Source organism: Cavia porcellus, unplaced genomic scaffold, assembly GCF_034190915.1.
Source record: "Cavia porcellus strain 051 isolate PalLab524CR breed Dunkin Hartley unplaced genomic scaffold, mCavPor4.1 scaffold_9, whole genome shotgun sequence".
NCBI lineage: Eukaryota > Metazoa > Chordata > Mammalia > Rodentia > Caviidae > Cavia > Cavia porcellus.
In genome coordinates this window covers 78,984,045-79,004,734 of record NW_026947492.1, presented here as the reverse complement: position 1 = coordinate 79,004,734, position 20,690 = coordinate 78,984,045, and the positions used below count along the sequence as shown (strand labels likewise).

Sequence of the window (20,690 nt, the reverse complement as noted above, 5' to 3'; positions counted from 1 at the left end):
TGGGAAACTGTATAATGGTCATTACTCTTTGGGATAAATTTCTGCTTTATGACGGTTATCAGTGAAGCTGGTAAATCTATGCTGTTGCCCCCCAATCACTGGGTTACCCCCTACCTTCTTGAAGTTGAGGCGAGAACTCAGGACAATGAGGCCCTGGCCAGCCTGGTCCCTCAGCGAGAGCACCAGTGTCCCAGTATCTACCCTGGCGCGTGGGAACTTCCATGGCGACCACAGCTTTTCTATCTGCCACCTCTTGGACCACTTCCTCCTCCCCAGCAGTTTTCTAATGCCAAGTATCAGTTAACTTCATCCTTTCGCAGCTGTCGATCATGATCTATATATTCAATAACCTGGTCCATGACTTTTCCAAGTATTGTGGCAATCCAGTGATACACCTCTGCAAAGCATGATTCAGGATTAAGTAATTCTAAGTGGTCTTCTAAAAGGGTTCTTTCAGGACTTGTAAAAATACCAGCTCCTTCATAATGCTTCCTAGGGTTAAAACCCACATGCAAATGCCACACGGATCTCATTTTCCAACAGTGATTACTGTTCCTCGGTGTTCCTCCCTATGAAGCCCAGGAAACAGAGGCAGGGTGTAACCTGAAAGCTCGCTCACTCGCTCACTTTGGAAACCATCTGTGCACCTTATTCATCAGAATCAGGATAATTTACCACAGTGTAAATTAACGTGCGTCTTCTTCAAATGATTTCTTCCTCCACTGAACATCAGCCAGCATTTTAAACCTAGAATTCTGCAGAATTCCCTCCTGGAGTCCTCTGTAACACGCGATTCTCAGCTTGAGGGCGCGGAGCCCGTAGGGAGCTGAATGGCTGCAGAGGAGGCTGAGAGCCCTTCAATTAGGGAGCAGCTCTGCAATCAGTGCACTCGGAGTGCCTCAGAGCAACTGTTTGAAAACAAGCTGAGACAAGTGAACAATTACCCTATTAAAGAGCCACTTGCACTGGCTAGCGGGGCCCCTCGCACAAACAGAAACCCTCCACGGGGGAAGTGGGGTTTTGGCCAGTCAAATAAATCAGCAGGACGGGGCTCTCTGCCAGGGAGTGTCTTCCTGCAAGACACCCAGGGCCGAGTCTCCAGGCTTTCTGGTTTCATTCCGGAAGGCTGAAATGGTGCCTCCACTCCGGGTCTAACTTCCAAACTCTTAAAATGTTAATGAGTTCCCTGGACATGAGTTTTCCACAGTGTACATTTTCAATTTTCTGAATGTTTAGTTGCAGATTAAGTCTATACGGAAGCTCAAATCTGTGTTCCACTTCCCTAGTTCACTGCCTCAATGAGAAAGGGAGAGACAGAGAGACACAGAGATGGAGAGACACAGAGACAGACAGGAGGAGGGACTCTGGCTTACAGATTTTAAAAGACAAATATAAGAAATGTAAACAGCTCCAAGCTATACTCTCAGCGGGGTATGTTCCTATGCTCTCTGCACTAAGCTACAAGCAAGAGCTATTTATATTTGAAAGAAATGAGATTATCAATCATTCACATTTTGACTATTAAAAAGCTGGGACTCTTCAAAGATTCCAGGAAGAGGGAAATAGCTTACATTCTAACGGTGCCACCTTTTAAACAGGAAACCAAGGACTTAGAGTGAAGATTTCAGAAGTCTACATTTACATGTTCATGCTTTGCCTCCTGGAGAGTCAGAATGAAGCAGCAATATCCCACCACCTTCTGCTCCCCTGGGTCCACTTCAAGACTGAACCATTGAGTCCATGTTCCGGGGTGATGCCGGCGTGGGGGCCACTAATCACTGTCCTCCAACCCCTTCCTTGCAAGTAAAAGTTACTTGCACATCCTGAGGCAGAATTCCTAACAGCTTTATTATCTGCATATACAAACACGGACGCACTGCCCCCTTAAGTGCCCTGAAATATCACCTTAGAACAAACTAGATTTCTAGTTACTCATTCAGCTCTGAATGGACTATGAAACAACCCAAAGGTATGTGAAAAATTAATTCTTGTTGTTTTGCTTTTAAAAAAATGTGATGTCGAAGTGTGTCTGCAATGTTCTAATGCTTCAAAACATGTACCAAAGCCTTGTTTATCTGGAAACCATTTCTGCTTCTATCATTTATAAATAGAAAACATTCTGTAATAACTTAAAATAGTTCTATATACATAATGGTTTCCATGTCCTAACACTTACTACTGGTCTATATTTACCAACTTTTATCACATTTTACAAAACAAAGTAGAAAAAAAGACAAGAAAAAAAAAAAAAAAAGACAAGGACTTTATGGTCCTGGGATTCCAGTAATGATAACCAATGTGTCTCAAATTCCAGGAAGGACGCGGGTGCCATTTCAGCATCTATCTTCTTCCTGTCTCTTACCTCTGCGGCTAGTTCAAGGTAAACTTATAAAAAGAAAAATGAAGTCTGAGCAAAGACCACCTGCGAAATTAGGGGACAGAAAGTAGTGATGATGCTTAGCTAAACTTTGTGAGATTGATCTCAGAGTGCAAGGCGGTCTATTATTTGCCACAGGGGAAGTGTTCCTGTCATGTTCCCAGCAGCCTGCAACCAATAAAATCCATATTGCACGAGGCAAACATTGGAGGCTCCCCTGTTCATCTGAATTAAACCCATCCTTATACCTCAATAAAATAAAATGTTAAAAAATGCATACCAAGTTGTAAAGCCAAAATGGCTTCTGACCATATGAAAACTGGCATATAAAAATCGATTTTGTATAAAAATAAAGCGAGATGGAATATTTTCCAAGAAATTGAGCCAGGTTTTTTCGGGGGGGGGGCATCTCATTTAATAGCACAGCACTTTTAATATGCAGTTAAAAAAACAACATTCCCAATTATGTAGGTTTTGCTTGAACAGATAACTGTACTAGAAAGATTAATAAGCACACAGAAATATGTTTTTCTGTGCTTCTGGCCAAGAACATTCCTGCATTCTTGTCAGAATATGTTCACTGCTTGCAGTCGACCTTGAGGCATCCGCTTTTCAAGATAACCAGGGGACCCTAAAATAGGCTCAGGGAGCCCTAGCTGTCACCTAGGCAATGCCTCCCAAGCGCGTGGAAAACTTTCCGCATCCGAGCCCCAGAAGCACGACCAGTCAGAGTCCACGGCGTCTAGCCGCACGCGCCACCCTGCCGGTCAGCGGCACGCACCACGCACCACGCAACAAGTCCCTCCCTCCGTCTCCCCGGGACCGCAGGCCCGGCCCCGCCCCCAGCTCCCCAGCGGCTGCTCTGGTCGGCAGGGCCGGCAGAGGGCACCCTGTGCCTTCGCAGCAGCCGCGTCCCCAGCTCTCTTCAGCTCCGCTCCCGGCTGCACCCCAGCGCGCCTCCCACCGCGCCTCCAGGTCGCCCCACAGCCTGTGTCCCCCCAAGTATGCCCCGGTCTATAGTTACTCCTCTCCCCACACCCTGGGCACAAAACCCCGACCACGGGCGGTTCTTTCCAGGCGCAGCTCCGCGCCCCACTCTTCTTTCCGGCACTGTACCCCGAGAAACTAAGCCTACTCAGGCCACCCCACCCGTTCCCCAAAACTTTTTCCTCCTCCTCGGAGTTGGGAGGGGTGACGCCTGTCCCGGGGTTTATACAGCCTGTCGGGTCTAGGAAGCAGGGTTGCACCCCAAGTTCTCCAGGCTGGCTCTGATCTGAGTCCGCTTTCGTCCCCACTCCAGGGGACACAGGTGAGCTAGGGGCATGGCCCAGGCTGGAGAGGGGAAGTGGGCAGAGGCTCGGACAACACTCCCCAGCCCGCTCCGCACCCCGCGATCGGGCGCATAGTTGGGGGCTCCCTGGCCACCCCGGCAGCTAGTGCCGAGTCCCCCCCAGGGGCCTCCTCGGACAACGCGGGAGCGTTTCGGGGATCCCCAGAACGACTGGGGGTTTCTCGTCTCTTTTGGCTCCGGTGTCGGGGTCCCCCTTCTGGGCGAGCTGCACGGTGAAAGCAGGAACGACTCTGTACCCCTGTCCCCAGGCCAGGAGAAAGGCAGAGCTCTGCCCCCCCCCACACACAACTCAGCGCTTCCCAACTTGGCTGCGCAGCGCCCCTACCTCGGGGTCCACGCCGCGCTCTCGGGTCCCTGACCGTGGGGTCACATCGTCGTCCCGATCCCGGCCCCGCGGTGCGCGACTTCCCCGTCGGCCCCACAGCCCAGGCGGCCGCTGGGGCGCGAGGATCTCATCCGCGGGTCCCCGGGTGCAGGCGGTGGCGGCTCTGTTCCTCCGCGCCGCCCGCGAGTCCGAGGCGCCCCTGGGTGCGCGGGACGGCCGAGGCGGGCGGGTGCGCCCCGGCGCGGCGGCGGCAGCGTCAGTGGCAGAGGCTGAGGCAGCGACAGCGAGGACCCGGAGCTCCAGCTTGCGCGCGGCGCCCGGCGCGGACATCCTTTAGCTCTTCGCGTGCGCCCCCATTGGTCCGCGGCGCCGCCCCCCGCCCCTCCCCGCTCGCCCGCGCCCCCGAGACCCGTGCGGGGCGCAGCTTAAAGGGAACGCCGCGCTTTTCCACGCCTGAGCTCAGTCAGAGTGTGTGGAGGGAGAGCGGAGGGGGGTAGGGTGTCCCAGGGGAGTCCCTGCGAGCGCGCGCGCGCGTACTGTCCGTCCCCACTCGCGTCCTCGGAGCTCGTCCCGTGATCCCTGCGATCCCAGGGGCGGGACGCGCTGGGGGCTTGGAGAGGTGGTCGTGCGCGGATCCCGGTAATCCTGCTTCCCCCAGCGCCCCCCAGCAGTGCGCAGGAAGCTAGCGCGAATCCGCTGCGCCCTGCCTCGCTCCCCTCGCGCAGTACAACTCTTCGCGTCCCCACCCTGCACCCAAATTCCGGGAGGGCGCGATTCCCGGAGCGCGGACACACCTTCCCGCACCCAGCAGCGCCCGCGCGCAGACGCGCAGCCACGCACCACTGGCGCGGCCCCGGCCCGGCCCGCCCGAGCCCCGCGTGGATTATTGATGAGCGGCCCCGGCTCGCGTTACCCCGCGTCCTCTCCTGCAGGAACCGCGCGTGCCAGACCTCGCGGAGCCAGAGCCCAGGAGCGCGCAGGGAGGAACCCGGGAACCCACCTTTCAGCCTCGACTTGTCAAAGTAAACATCAAGGCAGCGGCGCCGGGAAGACTTGGACCCCAAACTCCCAGACTCTTGAGTATTTTTCACCTTCCTTTTAGTTAACAAAAAAAAAAAAAAAAAAAAAAAAAAAAAAAAAAAAAAAAGCAAGCAAGAATGAAAAGAAAAAAGAAAAAAAAGCAGAATGGGGGCGGGTCTCCGGAGCGGAGCCCGGTCTGTACTCCTTCTGGGCTGCAGCGGCGAAGTTAAATTATTGATAGTGGAAATTGCGTGGCAGAGGTGATACGCGCACCCCTCCAGTGCAGAGCTCCATGTGAGCTCTGCCGAGGCAGGGAGGTCTCAGGCAACCCGGGGCGGGGGGGGGGGGAGCGGCGCTCGCGGCGGTGAATGGGAAAGTGGGTGGGAGTCCGCGAGAGGGCCCCACGGTGCCCTGACGCTCGCTGTCATCTGATACCTCCGCTGCCTCGAAATAGACACTCGGTGCACGAATTACCAGAATCAGAATCCAGCGCATTGAAAATGATCCATCTTTTATTAGAAGAGTTCCGTTCCCGGGCAGTGCATGCTTTTGCAGATGTTTTTATTTCAAACCCTAGCAAACGTACACACAGAAGCCAAGCCTTTTAATAATGAGGCTGGACAAAAATAAATAAATAAATAAATGCATGTTTAAAAATCAGCTTTTAAGCAGAATGGGACGGGCCTGGGGAATGGGGAAGGAGCACATTAAGCCTTTCTGTCCCCACCCCCACCGAGCAGGAGGGGTCTTTAGACTCCAGGAGAGAACTTAGAGTGCTAGGGGCCAAAGGTCTATTTTCAATTAGCCTCTGGACAATTCTGTCAACTGTCAACCTGGGTATCTGCTTTAGAGCCCGATGCTCTCAGTTGGTTCCAGCAGTTTATGAGCTCTGGGAAAGACCTTGAATTTAACCATAAAGAACAAAAAAGCAGCGCTTCACAGAGAATCCCCGGACCTTCTGGAAGCATAAAATCATCACCATGAGTGTTAAAATGAATGTTCCTCCTGGTGAAATTGTGTAGCAGTGAGACTGGGGCAGCTCCAGAAATTAGCATTTTAATAAGGGCCCCCAGCCCCCACCTCAGTTTGGAAACAGGCAACCTGAATCCACACTTTGTGAAACAGGGTCTCAGAGGACACAGATGGGGACAGGGACCCCACCCCCCAAGCACCCTAAGCAGTATTATGCATACATACTAATGCTAAGACTGGTCATTGCCCTCAGACTTTCCCTAAACACTCCAGCATTGATTTTGCTAAAGGGAAGGATTTATAAACAGTTTGCTTTCCTGGACATTCTTGTGGTTACCGGGAATGTGCCATTGAACAGAATAGATGACACTGTTACATACTGGGTTCCACCTACCTAAGGGCAGAAGTGAAATGATTTCACTAACACTTTAGATGTTAAAGCATCTAAATACTAGAGACAGAACTGAGACTCCAGTCACGAGGTAACTTACCCAAGCTCACACAGTTAAGTGCCAAAGACTGGACTTCAGTAAACTTGGAAATCTCACCAGATACCCCTGCCTGGGCTCTCTCCCCTTCTATAAACAGAGCCATGTGTTATTTGGAAGTGTTAACAGGATGTGTGATCATTCTGAGCCTTTGCAAATTGCTGGGCTAAACAGTCAAGTTATTCAAATCTATGCGTATTCTTAGAGTGCCACACAGTTAGTTTTGCGCCTCTGTCAGCCTGAAGGGACACAGGATCAGTACAGGCTACCCACCATGCAAACGGCACGGCAGGCTGTGGGATATCTGGGGCGTGTGAAATAAGCAGAGAGCAGTGAAGGACAACAACCAGCCTGGCACCGAGTTGGACTCGGCCTCCCCCACCGCCCTGTGTCATGCTTCCCAGGCTGCAGGCTGAATGCACCCACACTTTCTCTTAATATTGCCATGCGATTTAAAAAGCAAGTATGGTAAATTTTGCAAATGGCTGGATTGCTTTATAAAGGACTAGAGAAATCCTCCCTCAAACTTCTAACAAAACATCTCAGTTCCTGGCAGCCATGCTCTCCAACTTTCAAGCTCCTTTGCAGTTTGCTTCTTTCCTGAGAAAACCCTTGGCAGGAAAAGATGCAGGATCTTTGTTAGCTTGCTCAGTGCAGCTCAGCCTAGAAGTTACTGGTAGTGTTTCACCTGCTCAATTCCCAGGCCAGACCAGCATTTCTGCAGAAGGGAGACCCATTCTTATTTGCAGACTCTGATTGGGCAGGCCTGTGGCCAATCTGATTGCCGATCTCCCCTGACATTATATAAACAAATTTGTGTCTTCCCTTTCCAGTGAGTGGTGCAGTTTTGCTGAGGAAGAGACAGACAGGAAAGGCAGGGATATGAACAAATAAGCAAAGATCAAAGGCCAACTGAGAAGGACCTGATGATCGGACCTCTTAAGGCTCCTCGGCACTCCACAGCTTTCCGATTTGTGATTATAGGTTCCCAAAGCAGGAGGAGATAAGACAGTGCCCTCTCTTGTGCCTTAGAAACACAACTTTCATTCAAAACTGTGAAGCCAGGGTGAACTAAATGCAGTTCCTTGCATAGTATTCTGAAGTTTTCATTCGTTTGGTTTAGGTGATCTGGAGGGTTTGGGTGGTCCAAGATCATACTTTTTGAAAAATTATCTTCTTCTTGTGATCAGAGGTGATGCTGAGAACATACAACATTCCTTTCTGATTCGTCTTCAAGACTGATCTGTGACATAACAGGTTAGCAGCAAAACTTAGGATATGGGTATTTTTCTATCACTAAAGGAAAAGCTTCATAGCTTGAAAAGAAAGTGCTGCTTATTTTACTTTGTGAGGCTTAACATCAACTCTGGATCAGTCTTTGTCTTTTAGTTCTGATCTAATACTATCCTGACCAGATATTCCTGGAGGACAGAACTGGGGAGAAATGTGACTTACCATCCACTCTCATCAGGAAATATAAACTAGTGCTCATTACCCAAGTGGTAACGAAGGCAGTGGGCTCAGATTTGACAGTGACATCTTTTTCTATTAATAATTTTAATTGGCGGAGGTCAGTTCTCCTCTGAGTATAAGCATTGTATGTTTAATTATGTTTGCCTAAGTTTCCTAGTTACTCCTGCCTTCACTTTCTTTTCCAAAAAAAACCTCCCAAACCTCATCTAGTTGCAAATAAACTGCCCTCAAACGCTGCAGAAGCCTGGAGTAAGCCATGATCCTAGAAAAGTAACAACTTTTCTAGGCAAACTCCTGGGCCAACTAGAATGACAAGATGTTTTCAGATTCCAGCAGGATAACTTCAAAGGCCCAATCCGGGCTCAAACCCTGCCATCCCGAATCCTTGTAACCACTGAATATGGCCTGCCTGACGAAGACTTTGAGAGGATACGTTCCCTATTCCTGGGGAAGTACTTCTCTGGGAGCTGCTTAGGACCTCAAGAGCAGCCCTGGGCCAGACTCACATGGGACCAGATTGGTCACCACTGTTAGGGAAGCAGGACCTGGAGAGGGCATTGGTGGCAGAGAGAGCGAGTGACCACAGTTTTCAAGAGCCCAGATGTGGAATATTGGAACAAGAGAACTCAAGACTGACCCCAACTCTGTTTGGGAATAATGCTCAGCTCATTCCAGGAAAACAGCAGAATTTGTTAGGAAGTTTTGAAGCCGAACCTAGGCCCCCAAACATCTGAGAGCCACAGTCAACTCGGTTGCACCCCAAGTTACCAGATTTTCCCGGGGAACATTTAACTATTAACCGCAAGGAGTCAGCTGACTACTCCTGAAAGGTTTCCATCAGCATGGGAAAGGGGTGCGGGATTGCAGGGGCCCAGGAGTGGTGAGAGCTGGCCTTGGTAGCTGCTTGTAGATTGGAAGATCAGTGAAAGGAATTAGCCAGTTTGCTGGAGGGTTCCGGGCTTTGTATAGGAACCTTGTTTTTGAGACTCAACCATGTTAGATTGTGAGATGATACCGGAGAGGGAGATGCTTGCTAAATTTTACACACAATGAAAAAGTAATTTAGGAAAAATAATCGCACTTCTGAAGTCATGTTAACAGCATGACTCTAAGAATGTGGGCTGTTTTGTGTGGTTCTGATACACGAGTCTGCACAGTGCCTTTCCTGAATCCTTTTTGATGAAGAACTGGGGTATAAAGTGCAACTGGACCCAGACACAAGCACCAGGGCCAGGTGCAGGTCACAGGCAAGGGCTGTCACTGTGCCTGGAGCATAGGACCATTTGGAAATGTGACAGTCCACACTGTCTAACTTCAGGTTCCTTTCTGTTTCCTGCATCTTTTTTTTTTTTTTTTTTTTTTTGTCTTTTTGTGACAGGGTCTCGCTGTGCAGTTCAGGCCGGTCTTGAGCTCACTTTGTAACCTAGGCTGCTCTCGAAATCTCAACCATCCTCCTGCCTCAGCCTCCCGAGGGCTGAGATTATAAATGTGAGCCACCATGTCCAGCTCCCTGTATCTTATAGTTACCCTCATTGGACTGCCTGAAGCCCACTGAGACCCATCACCTCACTGGCACTACCTAGTGGGCTGTGATACAGGTAGATAAATATAAGTCATTCTTGTTCTCTGGGAGTTCATGTTCTAAGCCATCAACTGAGTTCTAATCCACTGGGCCACAAGTGAAATAGTTAAGGCTGGGAGATGTTTGTTGTCGATTTTGCTTTGGTGTCCTGCATCGAAAGATGACCGTGAGGATGAGCCTGGTGACCAGAGTTTCAGCAGTAGCGGAAAACCTTGCTCCTGAAAGGTAGGGGCATCCTGGGGGCGGCGGGGGCGTACAGTGGCATTCTCTGTGCACAGTGTTTTCAAAAGGCGGATGAAGGATAAAGAAAGGATAGAGGGCATGGGGAAGAGCAAATGGAACGTGTATGCTTTTGTTTGAGGCAAATGATTGCTCTGACTATGGTTAGGTGGACTTCAAAACACTGGGCCTGGAAGGGACGTTAAGGCACGAGCTCCTAGTCCTCACCGCCAGTAGGCCTGCCTTTGCAGACATCCTGCTTCTGGTGGCTGTCTAGAATCCAGCCATGCTAGTTCCTGGAAGTTTCTGCCTTTGTGTTCTTGTTGCTGCTCAGGTCTTGTCTGAGCTGATCTTCCTGAAGATGGAGCACAAATGCTTCCACACTGCCTCGGCTCACTGAGAAACTGCTCAGCCTTTCCTCATCGCCAGAGATCTGACCTCTCAGCTTCTTCCTGAACCCCAACTCCCAGGCTATTAATCGTTCCCTGGGTCTGCCTGGCCTCCTCCAAGGCCCCATACCCTTCTGAAGATGCGAAGCCCAAAGCAGACATGTGTGTGAAATGCTCCAGCGCGCAGGAAACACGGGTGTCATGAATTATCTGAACGCAGCTGTCAGCACAAACGACAGGGGAGACTGAGTCAGATTGATACCCCTACCACCACCCCACACAGTGCAGACAGGCGTGGTGTGCAAGCGAAAGTGAGCCTTCATATCAAAGCTCTGTCTCCTGTCCTGGTTTCTGTCTTTCATGCTTAGCCCTTTGCTCCCCCAAAGATGCAGATCTTGAGAAGGATATTTAGTTTTCCTCCTCCCCAAATTGCCTCTGGACGTGGCATGTTTCTGTTCTTTGCTTACTGTGCCAAGTTGTGGCTGTTTTATTAGTATTGCCACACTCCTAAGAGTTTTGGTATAATTCTCTTAGGTCACATCTGTGAAATGCTGTATCACTTTATACCTGTCTTCCCTTCCTCCTAAACTGAACCTTTTTATTTTGTCTGCAAACAAAACTCAGAATAAAGTGGATAAAACTAAGTGGAGTCCCACAAATGAGAATCACATCAATCCTGCATGATACATAGAATTAAGTTGCACTGAGCATTTCACACATTAGGTTTTTCTCCATTATGATTGTTTGGAGCGTTCTAAGTCTCTATAGCCCAGCTACAAAGCAAGAGACCATCAGAAACTCTATTCCTACTATTGGTTGCCTCTTTAGGGCATGTTCAGTGGCGACTATAAAATCCGTCTGATTGACCCAAGAAGAAATTAAGCCAGATGAGGAATGCAGTCAGCATTCCAGAAAGGACCTGGGTCGGAGAGGACATTTCCTTCCTGTTCATAATGTCCCTTTGAGAAATAGTCAAGGGACGCCGTGGTCCAAGTGGAACTCTGAGAGGGTTTACACAATCAGCACCCCAGAAACCTTAGCTGGCTCCTGAGGGACCCCAGGAAGCGGTAAGTCTAGCTCCATCAAAGAAAGTAATCCAGATGTGAGTAAATGCAAAGGGCAAATAAAATGTGTCCTTAAAGTTGGAGAGAGAGACAAAAGGAAAGGAGAATGAATGAGGATCAACAAAACCATCCATTTAAGTTCTGAGGTCCTTACTTGATTTTTTTGGTAAATGTTACAAACTAATTTTTCTGCCAGTTGGGCCATAGTCTCAGTGACCTGAAAGAGAAGGCACTATGTGTGTGCGCGCACCTGTGTGTGTGTGTGTGTGTGTGTGTGTGTGTGTGTGTGTGTGTGTGTCCAAGGACAGGACTAGTATCTGACTACTCAGTTTTTGAATTCAGATGTTGATGTTGTGATACAAATTATTTTCGGGACACAAACTCAGACTGCAGTCCTCTTTTCTCAAGAGAGCCTCCAGGCTGAAAGGGAAAACGAAGGCCCAAAACTTCCTTTCCCCGCAAATTTCGTATCTCCCCAGCGCAGGAGAGCGTTTGGCATCCAGAGTCCTGTGTTGCTGTCCTGGACGAGGTTGTCTGAGGCTTCCAAGGAATGAACCAAGCACCTGATCACATCCACTGATCGTTTTAATAAAAGCTTCCTGGAATAAAGGACCTAAGCTGGTTTTGCTTTGCTTGTTGCCTTCCCTCAGACTGCATCCTGGCTTAAACTATTGATCTTACGTGATAAACGTGTTCTTATAGCATTACAACCAGAGCATGGCTGTAGATCATGTTAGAGCTAATTTGCAAGCCAAATTTCCATTGCCTTCTATCTTGACTACACACAAAAATTAACTAAAGTGAGTAAAAGTAGGTCAAGTTGCACAAAAGACAATCATGTTAACCAATTTATCTAAATCATGCCAATTTATCTAAAAAATACAAAGTTTGACATATACTTGATTATTGCCTATTTTTTCTAAATTTTTAATTGTGTTTTTGGAAATTCATAGTTACTTATATGATTTTGGTCTCTATTTCTAAGAAGGATTTATAAAATATCTAATTCTCCTTACAGTTAATTGATGTTTATTAGAGCACAACTCTAGGATGATATTTAATAATAAAAGTCACCAAAACAATTATAGCCAAGTGCCATGGTGTGTAGCTGTAGTCTCAGCCACTCAGGTGGCTGAGGCAGGAGGATGCCCAGCCCTAGCCTGGGAAATTTAGTGAGACCATACGTATTTCAAAACAAAGATTCAAAGATCTGGGAGTGTGGCTCGGTGGTAGCTGCCCCTGAGATTGGTCCCCAGTGCCAGAGAGGGGGAGAAACAGAATTAAAGAACAAAAAATAGCCATGAGGGTCATTTTTGGGAAAAGGATGTAGATTCAAATTTTAAATGGGAAAAAGACTAGCCTTTCAAGGACTGAGGATCTCAACATAGTTTTAGAGTTATCCTCTTATATCTTGACCATTTTAGCAGACAGAAATTTTTGCTGGTGTTTGGAAGGGATCTCCAAGAATTTAAACACAGAAAATGACGTGAAGCTGAGGTTACATCTCTAGGAAGAGAAGCGAGTGAAGGGCTCTGACACACAGTAGTGTGATGGAGCCGGAAGCCCCAGCTTCCACTTACCTTGACTAAGCCCGTGTCTCACTGATCGCCAAGTGACTTCGAGAGTTGAAATTTCAAGACTGCGTGGTTTTGTCCCACCATTTGAAACTAATCGAAGTTAATTTTATTAGCATCCTGCTACTATGTGGCCATCAGGTTGACATTCTAATAATTAAGGTATTCTACACAAAACACTTTATTTTGTAAATCAACATAATCTTTCACAGGCAACTATTCCTGGTTTCCTTTTGTGTTAGTTATTAGGAAACCAAGAAAAGACCATCATTCTGTGATAACGTGTTTAAGGCCCAGAGTGCAGAACAAAGCACCCAGTCCTGATTTCCAATCTGCCGCTTTGTAGCCCTGGGACCTGGAAAAGCTGCTCCATAGCCCCAGCCGGTTCTGTAATACTGTGAGCATCATGTAAGTGATCCTGGACAAACTGACAGATTTTTACCACAGACCACTTCAGTTGGCCAATCAGTAAACTGAGGTTCGTGGGCAGTAAGCCACAGCCACCAAAGCTGGCCTGCATGTGGACCATGCTGGGACAGGCTAGGTGATTTCAGTACCATCGGAGAAACCCATGAACCAGGACTTCTGCATTACATCCGGCCGTTTTCACAGGAACTGTTCATCACTGGGTAACTGCACTGGGAATTCGTGTGATTACTCCCCTATATCCGTGCTTCAAGCTGCAGTAAGCATTCATCCTCTTCTGGTTATTACATTACTTAGTTATCTCTGACCAGGTTGTAGATGGAATTCTCCACACATCAAAATGTCCCTTGAGCTCCTGCACTTCTGTGGGCTGGTTTCCAAACACAGCATGAGTGCATGGTGTTTTTGCTGGTTAGTCAGGCCAGCGGAGGAGGTCTGTCCTAAACTCTGTATCTTGGATTCCTCACATGACTGTAGCACTTCTGTAAAGACCACCAGCTTGTGATAGCTAAGATTTGCTGGCATGCATGCACCCCTTCCTTTAAACCACCTCTTCCCAGCAGTGGCTTCCTAGCAGAAGGATGGATGAAACATAGCGGAAGGATCCCCAAGTGGACGCACGACTCCTTTACCTACACTGTCACCGAGCTACGCGTCTAGATTAGTGCCCTGAATTCTGAGTTGTGTAGGGGACACAGGACACACGTACCAATTCCCGGCATCCTCCCAGGTGAGCTGTGTGCCAGGGAAGCCCCAAGTTTGGAGTGCAGCCTGGGAGGCAGAACTTGGGATTGCACAAGGAAAGCCAATAAACATTTCAGTCCCCCGCAGGGTCTGTGAGCCTTGCAGTTACGTTTAAGACCTTGCCCGCCCATTCTCTTCTCCTGTGTCTCTGTAAACAACACGTTAGCTCTGGGGGTTTGTGGTCCACTGTGGGTCTCTGAAAGGGCTTTTCTCATAGCAGCATCTGCAGTGCCGCAGCCAGCAGGACTCAGGAAAGGCAAACTTATGAAATGACTTCTAAACACACCAAGTCCTAATCTAAACAATTTGTAACGCCTCTTACTCAATAAGTCTCAGAAGTCAACTAACTTGAAACTGCCCTAAACAAGTTAAGGAAGGAGTCAGCCATTCTCCACTGGGCAATAAACTAAAGTAGGTAAAGGGCATGGAGTGCAGGTGAGGAGTTCTGGATTCAATTTCCTTCTGAGTAAGTAGATTCTTGTTTCTGGAAAACTCTCTGTCTCACCAGGCTGAGGCAGGAGAGTACAGTAACAGCTACTAAGATAAAATAGGTATTTGCAGATTAGTTTAAGAATTAAAAGAGCTTTGGCATGAGACAGATAGATGTAGGTTTTAGTTCACTTATTAGCCTTGCTAATTGTAAAGTACTCACCGTAGTATTATAATTATTTTACTTGACCCTAACAACCTAAGTATCACTTCCATTTTCTGACTGTAAAGACTGAGCTTCAGAAGAAATAGATGACCATAAGCAACTTGAAAGTATTTTATCAGCAAAAATTCAAAACGATTCTACAGAAATGTGTGGCTGCTGACATTCATTCTGCCCACCACCTCAAAGGGTACAGTGAAGATCTCCTAAGAGAATCCGTGACTGGAGGGAGTAGGGTGTGCCTGTCATCCCCGCACTCAGGAGGCAGAGGCAGAACAGTTGCTATGAGTTTGAGGCCATCCTGGGCTATGTAGTGAGTTCAAGGGAAAAAACAAAAACAAAAAACAACTAAAACAAAATAAAATATTTGTGTAAACTGTCTGAAAATGGGGAGGCAAGTCACACCTGGGTGGGAGCTGATACCTACGGGTGCTGGGTTTTACTATGGACTTTGATAGCTTTCGGTTTGAAGTTCAGTTTCTCCACTAACACTCACTGTGTTTGGGTAGGTTACTGAAATTCCCTGAGCTCTTGGCTTCCTTGTTTATACTACTGGACTATAACCTCTCTCCAAGAACTAATGTATACCCAATGCAAAGCAAATAACTCAGCCGTGGATAAACACAAGGTAGATGCTCTCTGTCCTCATCACAGTTCACACAGAGGTTCCCACAGTGCAGGTAGCATGTGACTGGAGAGTCTGGACCGTCTGAGGGTAGCACAGGTATCTGAGCAGTGTGTCCCGGTTCATGTCAGAGTGTGAACTTCCTTTTTCAAAGGCGTGCTGGGTATTGGGGCAGTAGGCTGACCTGCCAACACGGAAGGGAGTAGGAGGCTCAGTCCTGGGAGGGTGCCCACCACCCCCTCGCCACCCCATCATTTGATCCTTGCTCCACTTTGCAGCTTGTCTAAGGGCAAAGTAAATTTTAGAAGTTGTTTTTTTTCCCCCTTCAATGCTATTTTCCTTTGCCAGGAAGGAAAACCAAATGAGAAATGTTGAGGTTGGCTAAATTAACATTTCTGAATCTACACTACGTCAGTAAGGCCCCCCGACAGGTCTTCTGTGGTCACACGTGTGTGGGAAATGTTATCCAGCAGAATCTGCAGGCTCCCTTATCAACAGAAGCCAGACACTTTCATGTCACATGCTAGTTTTATGAGTATCTCAAGACACATCAGTGCACAGGCTTGGGTGTGGTGGCCCACGTCTCTACTCCCAGCACTCAGAAGGCTGAGGCAGGAGGATCACCATGTTCGAGATCAGCCTGAGCTACATAATGAGTTCAAGGAACCATGTGAGACCCTGTCTCAAAATGAAATACATTGGTACTTATCATCCTTCAAATGTTAAGTACTTCTTTTGCCGCTATATCTTATTATATGCATAAAATACATATACAAGTATACTGTACAAAACACTATTTTAAAGATATTTTATAACTGTATGCCAATGTAATTGACTTCCTATGTAACTTTATATAGTGCTTTTAATTTTATTCATTAAGAAATATTCTAAAACCAGCTGTGATGGTGCACACCTATAATCCCTGCTACTTGGGAGGAAGAGGCAGGCAGAAAACAAGTTCAAGGCCAGCATGAGTACATTAGTGAGGCTCTGTCTCAAAACAGAATTTTTTAAAGGCTGAAGCGGGAAAGCATTTGCCTAGGGTGCATGTGGTCCTGGACTCGGTTCCTAGGAGGTGGGGGAATAAGTGTGGGGGGAAGGGAGAGGGACTATGTTGAGAAGAATTTGCAAGGGTTTCCAGGCTGCCCGAGGGATGTGTGCCACAAATTCTGTTGTTGAGTGGGTGTTGAAGGACAGTGACAGGGGCTAGTTCTCAGATGCTGACTACTGAAGTGGTTCAAAAGAAAGAGGCTCAGAATGAAGCCCGAAGGCCAAGACTGGGGAAATCACCTTCCTGCCAAGGGCAGGGGATTGGGAGGTAGCACTCAGGCTCCAGGGATGATGGGTCTTAAGAGATCTGGAGAGGACACAGGCGCCCTGGTGTGATCTTAGCTTTGATTCCCTTTCCATGTCTCTGTCACTTGCTCCACACATCTCCCTGTCTTCTCCATTCCCTGGTCCCCTTGCCCTGTCCTGCAGGCCTGGGTGTGTGAGGGACCTCGTGCAGTGCCCATTTAGATAAGAAGCCATGCTTGGACCACTGGAGATAAACCAGTGTGGGCTCCTTCTGGCGTGGTGGGCGAGTAGGGGCAACACCCTCAGGCTTTCCTCGTGACATAATCCTGCAGCTAGTACTTTCTTCTGCTGTGAAGAGCGGCTGTGGGACCTCCCTTTGTGGTGTATGAAGGTCTTGCAGCACCCTTAACATTCACTCAGGGATTCAAACTTTGGCAAAGGATTTTCAGCTTCCTGTAGTGGTCTAGAAAAGTGCCACCACCTGGGGAAAACGTCTCCCCTGAGTGACAGGTTTCTTAGCAGCTCCTACCAGTTACGTGCAGAGGTCGCATGTGGCTGAAGACCTGGTTTTTAGAAACTAGACTTTAAAGGGCTCTTTTCCTTTTGAAATTAATACACTGGAGTAGAGTTTGCCATTTGTCCAAAATAGAAATCAAGAATGATGTCTGTCATCCCCAGTGCATCAGAAGTTATTCTAAATATGGCATCCTTATAAAAGTCAATAGCTGTCTCATCAAAGGGCAGTCATGCCCAGCGTGGGTGGCTGTCCCAATTGTTTTTGAACTACAGCAGCAATCCAATCCCAAGGAATGGCTTGCCTTCTTCTACACCCACATTTTTTTCTTAATTATCTCCACCAGGCTGAGTTAGCTAAGGACAGATCTATAGCATTCTTGGATGTCAGAGTACCCATACATCTTCTGGAGCCCTGGGGTTACCTGCCTCCTCCCGTGTAGCTCCTGCATGGGCCATCAACAATGTGCTATGACTGTGTGCATAGAAGGCTTTATTCATGAGAACCACACAATTGCAGAATGAACATATCTGGCTTTAAAGAGAAATTTGAACTTGTGCCTGTCCTAGGAAAAGGGCATGGAATTTGGTAGAAGTCTTGCACCACACCACGCCCTATGAAAATAAGTCTGCAGAAGTGTGAGGCTGGTGGTCCTGTGTAAACTTTTGTCCTCATCATTGTGAAGAAGGCTGGAGATTCAGCTGGGCATGGTGATCACATCTGCAGCCCAAGCTACCTGGGAGGTGAGACTGGAGGATGGCAAGTTCGAGGCCAGCATAGGCAACTTTAGTCTGAGATGGGAGTCTCAAAATGAAAACTAAAAAGAGTTAGGGGTGTCACTCATGGAACAGTGCTTGCCTACCATGCGGGAGGCCCCAACTCAATCCCTAGTACCACAGAGCGAACTAACCAGCCACACAAATACACAATAAAAATTTTAAAAAAAGCCTGACAGCTTCAACACTTAGCTTTCTTCTATCAGGGTTCCAATCCATTCGTTTGACTTTTTTTCCCATGTTAAAAATTGGTAGCATCTAAAATTGTACATCACTGAGGGTTACAGTCCCTTAAGCTCTGCTTCTCACCAAGAGACACCCCAAGCCTCTGGCTTTCACATCTGGGGTCTGTAGTGCAAAAGGCGGTGAGAGTTCACTTCTGAGGGTGCCTTCTGGGTCACCCCCTGGGCGTGACTGACTTTTCCAGCTGCTGACAACTAGTTTGGAATGAAGCTTGAAGTCAGGTTTTTAATTAGCTCCCCGCATGTGTTCTGTTGAGAAGGTGGGAGTCCAGAAGCCCCTGTCTGTCTAGGAATGAGGGTAAATAAGGGCCCCAGTCCTTGTGTTTCCTCCAGAAGCCTTAGCCCGACATGTGCTTCTGGCCAGATGTCCAGACCCAAACGCAGGTCATTGCACTTAAAAGTCGGAGCTTAGAGTCTAACACTAAGTTACAGAGTCTCAAAGCAAGGCACACTGTGGGACCAGGCGGGAGCCACGGAAGATAGCCACGGAACATCTCCCTCCCAGCATCAGGGAGGATGCAGGCGTCCACCATGCCACTAGGGATGAAATTCCAGAGGGTTAAAAGGAAACCAACCAGCATGAATTCATGCATCACACCCAGGCCAGGCCAAGTGACCTCTGAGAAACTTCCCTGCCTGGCCCTCAGGTTCTGGGACTCACCAGTAAAAGTAATGTCCTCCTTGGTTTTGGCTTATTTTCCATGTTAGTTTTGGGGGAATTAGTCACTGTGACTGGACTGTGCCAGTTAGAAAGCTCCTGGCTTCTCTGAGGCCCTCACTACGGGAGAGGGGAAGGAAGGCCAAGAAAGGGAAGGTCGCAGGTGGATGGCAATTTCAGGAATTCTGGTAGACAACATTCTTTTCACTGACTGAACGGAAAGAGGAGGAAATCATGCCTGCAACTTCCTCTGATGCCCCAGTTAGGTTTCAGTGGGATAAAAGTCTAGATAGCAACTGGCATGGACCTGGAAATGGGGAGAGGCAGGTGCCGAGGTGCTGTGCCTCTTACTTGCTGGCCTTGTGGTCCTGGGGGTCTTGCACTGTGATATCAGCTGTCACAGGTGACTGATGACCCCTGCCCTGCCCAGCTAAGGAGGAGACCAAGTGAAGAAACCTGTAAAGAGTTCCAGAACATTCTACAGCTAGGAAGTACAGAACCTGTACTACAGTAAAGAGAAACCCTTAGGGGACCCTTCAAGGACCTTAGAGTGAAAGAGAGGGGAATAAAGTCTACACAAACATCTAAAAACTGAGAACGAAAAGCCCCAATGTCATCAATTGGAATGGAAATAGGGATAAAGGGTTCAATAGTTTGATTTTCACCCACAGTGTTTCGGGGGGCCCTAGCCTTTATGGAACATGTGTCTCTTTCTCTGAACACCGCGAGTTCTACCTTCCAAAGTTTTGAAGTTATGGTCACTCTGAAGTCAAGAGGAACAGATTTTTCTATTTAATAAAAATGTAATCTTTCCCCTTAAGACATACCCTCACTTCTGAGGTGCTCAGTCATGGTAAGATTTCATTAAATGCTAATGCTTATGTTTATTAGAATATACCACACATGTTCTTCACGTGGATTATCCATGTACACTAAGGAATTCACTGCCTGATATGTTCCCACTAGAAAACAAACACATACACACACCATAGAAGCAGATCAGCTGAGAAAGACGCCAGCACAAGAAAGATAATTTGAGATACTTCTGAGGTAGCAGTTGTAAAATTAAAATAGACAACTCATTAAATTACCCATAGAGTGAAAAGAAAGCTACGAAAATAGATATTTTTCTGGCAAGCCAATGTTGTTCAAGAACAAATTTAGTTTGAAGCAGAATTTTAAAATCTGATGATATCAGTTCATATTCATTAGAACCCTTTAAATGATTGTCCTAATTGGAAGCAAAACTCAATCTTTACTGGCCTTTGCTGGAAGAATATTTATTTAAAACTATATTTAGACATCATTTTAGTTGGCAGATTGTAAGCAAAATGATCAAGTGAATGTTATTGGAGCAAACTGGAGTCTGGTCCCAGGATCACAGAATTAAAAAATAACCCTCTGTGGGTCATACTTTAACAGAGTCTCCTCGTATTTGTGCCTCTTTGGTGTCTCTCTTTGGTGTCTGATTCTCTTGTTTTATGGTGATTCAGTCTCTGTCTCTGTCTGTCTCTGAGCCTTTCTCTCTCTCTCTCTCTCTCTCTCTTTCTCTCTCTCTCCTCTTTCCTTTCCCTCTCTTCTCTCCCTCTGCTTGATTTTGCTCTGTTGTTTCTTACCAAACCTTCCCCTAGAGGACAGGCCAGGAAAAGGAAAGAATCTTAATTCACCATCTTCTTTCCTTATTAAGAATTTAGATTAGAGATTTGATAGGGAAAGAGCCTGGCAAATAAATGAAAGGAAGCTTATGTCTGCTGATTTTAGAGCTTTTCAAATCTTCTTTTCCATTTACACTGAAACACGACTGAGAAATAATATCCTGTAAGCCTGTGATTCTCTTGGCTTTAAAAATCCTCTGCCCTGCCTTGGCCTTGGGAATAGGGTGATGCTTCCAGTTAACCAGAGCTCCGGCTGAGCCAAATAAAA

At 47.4% G+C, this 20,690-nt stretch overlaps 1 protein-coding gene across 9 annotated transcripts in view; it reads right to left on the bottom strand.

Moving 5' to 3' along the window:
• Bdnf (brain derived neurotrophic factor) overlaps window positions 1-20,690 on the bottom strand; it is a 48,688-nt gene that overhangs the window by 23,645 nt on the left and 4,353 nt on the right. The window contains exon 1 of one of the 9 annotated variants that reach the window (XM_063256760.1): window positions 5,054-5,194. The exons of 7 other annotated variants lie outside the window; for them this stretch is intronic. Coding sequence is in view for 1 of the 2 variants with exons in the window: in XM_003465009.5 (XP_003465057.3) it covers window positions 4,054-4,383 (330 nt within the window). In the remaining variant the exon portion in view is untranslated. Of the gene's footprint in view, window positions 1-4,053; window positions 4,426-5,053; window positions 5,195-20,690 lie in introns of those variants that run through there. One more of the 9 variants, XM_003465009.5, reaches the window with a different exon arrangement.